Here is a 2500-nt window from a genome sequence, read left to right as displayed (position 1 = left end):
CGAGCCGGGAATCGAATTTCGGACCACCGGATTGGCAGCCGAGCGCAAAAACCACTCGTCCAGCGAGGAACTTTCGAACAGAGTGGAAATTCTTCTTAAAACGTATTCACAGACATATACATTCATACATGTGAGTATGTATGCTTGTATGTATGTATGTATGTAGATACAGATAACTACGCAAACAGTTCAACTTAATAGCTTTAAATTTTCTGTCTTAATTTTTCTTTCTTCATTCGCAATCAATGTTCACAATTCACTTACGTTAAAGAAATTGCTTTAACAATCCTTGGCCTCCTTAGACTTTTCATCTCTCTTACAATTTTTTTTATTTGTTTATTTATTAATTTTTTTGCACACACCCTGCTACCTTCGGCTCTTCACCTATTATGTGCCTCACCTCTTCTCCCACATATCTTTATAAACAATTATTTCCATCCTTCAAGCATCCATACTAACACTTATTGCTACATCTTCCTGGGATTCCATTCAGTTTCATATCCTTAATCTTACTGACACAAACTAACTTCATCGTTGCAAACACGTTTTACTCTTTTACTGGTTTCCGCAGTTTCCTTTCACTATTTCCAAATCAGTACTGTCTCATCTGAAAAAATTAGCCTTTTCATATTCCACTGTCCTTTCTCTGTCTTCTTGCACCTCTCCGTCGACAAAGGTATAAAGTAGCCGTGGACACATAACACGCCTTTGTTTTTAAGATCCAACTAGAGGCTCTTGTACTACTCTTAACATCTCTCCATAGAGAGCCCTGAACACCTTCTTCTCTATTGACTTTACCAAAAGCCTTTTCTACTCCCAAAAATACCAGTTACAGCCTTTTTCCTTTATATTTTCAAACTCTTCCAGTGACTGTTTCAAAATCATTCGACCTCTTTCAAACGTGCTTCATTAAAAATTTTAATTGTTAAGACTATTTGAATCCATTATTTCTGCTGGTATTACAAAATTAACTGCTTTATTCAATAATTAACTGATAATGCAGCTACTGGTTTTATTCTATATTAATTAATAGTGGGAAACCAATTGGAAAACAATTTATCAAAAGGGTCGGCGTAACTCACCTGTCCTCGGATAAAAGATGTGGTAAGTATTGCTGTTTGATCAGGCCACGGGATATTTCGGAACATTTCCCACCATCTGGTGAAGACGCTGGTCACGAAGAATCCTAACAGGGACGTAACTGGGAGTGAACCGCTCATTTTCGAACAGTAAATCACCACTTTCTCAAATATTCTGGAACGGCATATCTTAATTTTATTTATGTTCTCTTTGATTGCACATTTGATGATATCCAATGGGTATCTTTCGTGAGCACCTACATGAAAAATTCCTCACTTAGCTAACAAATTGTCAGTTACCCCATATCTAAATACTTTATTTGTAAATGGCAGAAAATGAAAGCTTTTGCCTTTCGAGTTTCGAAAACTGATCAAACCAGTAAAATTTATCTTAGGAGAACATGATGCAGCTATTAAGGTGTTAGAACTATTCAATTATTTAATTCTTTGAATGTGTCACTCATTATCTAACGAAGCCTTCCTCAGAAAAGTCTTTTATTCCAAAGTTTTTATGGTGATATCCATCCTTACGAAAAGCAAATGTAATTTTGAATCAGTTGAAAGATATTATTGATAACCTGTCAGGGTTTTCATTACAGAAATGGAAAGGTAATGGATTTTCACTAAATAAAGATTTAGGGATGAGTATTTGATGAATGACCGTTTTTTTCTATTAAATTATCATGGTATGTTGATTAATATAGTAAATTGATTAGCCATAATGCTTCCCACATATTTGATATAGAATATTCATACTAAACAAGCTACTTAGAATTGAACAAAATGATAATCGTAACCAGTTCATACTTAGGTTCCTATTTTCAATAGTTAAAGGAAAGCCCTTGATAGAACTTTAATATCTAATTACAATAACGATAAATGCTATTTCATTCTCGAGAAACTATACATTACTACTGATCACTGAAGCAAAAATACTCAGCAGAAGAACCTTTATTATAATAAAAAGTTATTGACAAGAATATGAGATGCACTACGCAAGAGTTGGATATAAACAGTATTATCAGCAATGATGGAATCTCATACAGTTTCCAATAAAGAAAAAAAAAAAGAGACATGCCTGTTTATGCTTCTCATTTTAAGCCAATTAAAAAACCATAAAAAATATAAGAAATTGACTTAAAATTTCTTTTGTTCAAGAGGACTATTTTTTAGAATTCTCTACATCAAACGGCACACAATTTAGAGAAGAGGCTGGAAACAGATCGCAATTTAAAATATTTTTACCTCAATTTGTATTTTTTTGTTGCTAAACAAATTTTATGCACAAACGTAGCTAATCATACTCATCTTAATTTAGGGACAGCTTAATCTACTTCTTTGACAATATCTAAAATAAAATGGCAAAACTTACAAAGCTCTAGAGTATTAGTGATAGTAAAACCTGATTTATGTATGAAAAT

At 33.2% G+C, this 2500-nt stretch overlaps 1 protein-coding gene across 1 annotated transcript in view; it reads right to left on the bottom strand.

Moving 5' to 3' along the window:
- The window catches only part of LOC135196097 (bestrophin-3-like), a 9391-nt gene that overhangs the window by 5403 nt on the left and 1488 nt on the right, over nucleotides 1-2500 (bottom strand). Inside the window, exon 3 of the mRNA XM_064222555.1 lies at nucleotides 1083-1254. Coding sequence (XP_064078625.1) covers nucleotides 1083-1254 — 172 coding nt within the window. The remainder of the gene's footprint in view (nucleotides 1-1082; nucleotides 1255-2500) is intronic.

Source organism: Macrobrachium nipponense, chromosome 23 (assembly GCF_015104395.2).
Source record: "Macrobrachium nipponense isolate FS-2020 chromosome 23, ASM1510439v2, whole genome shotgun sequence".
Lineage (NCBI taxonomy): Eukaryota > Metazoa > Arthropoda > Malacostraca > Decapoda > Palaemonidae > Macrobrachium > Macrobrachium nipponense.
The sequence above is the reverse complement of the archived record's forward strand: the minus strand, read 5'-3'. Positions and strand labels throughout refer to the sequence as shown.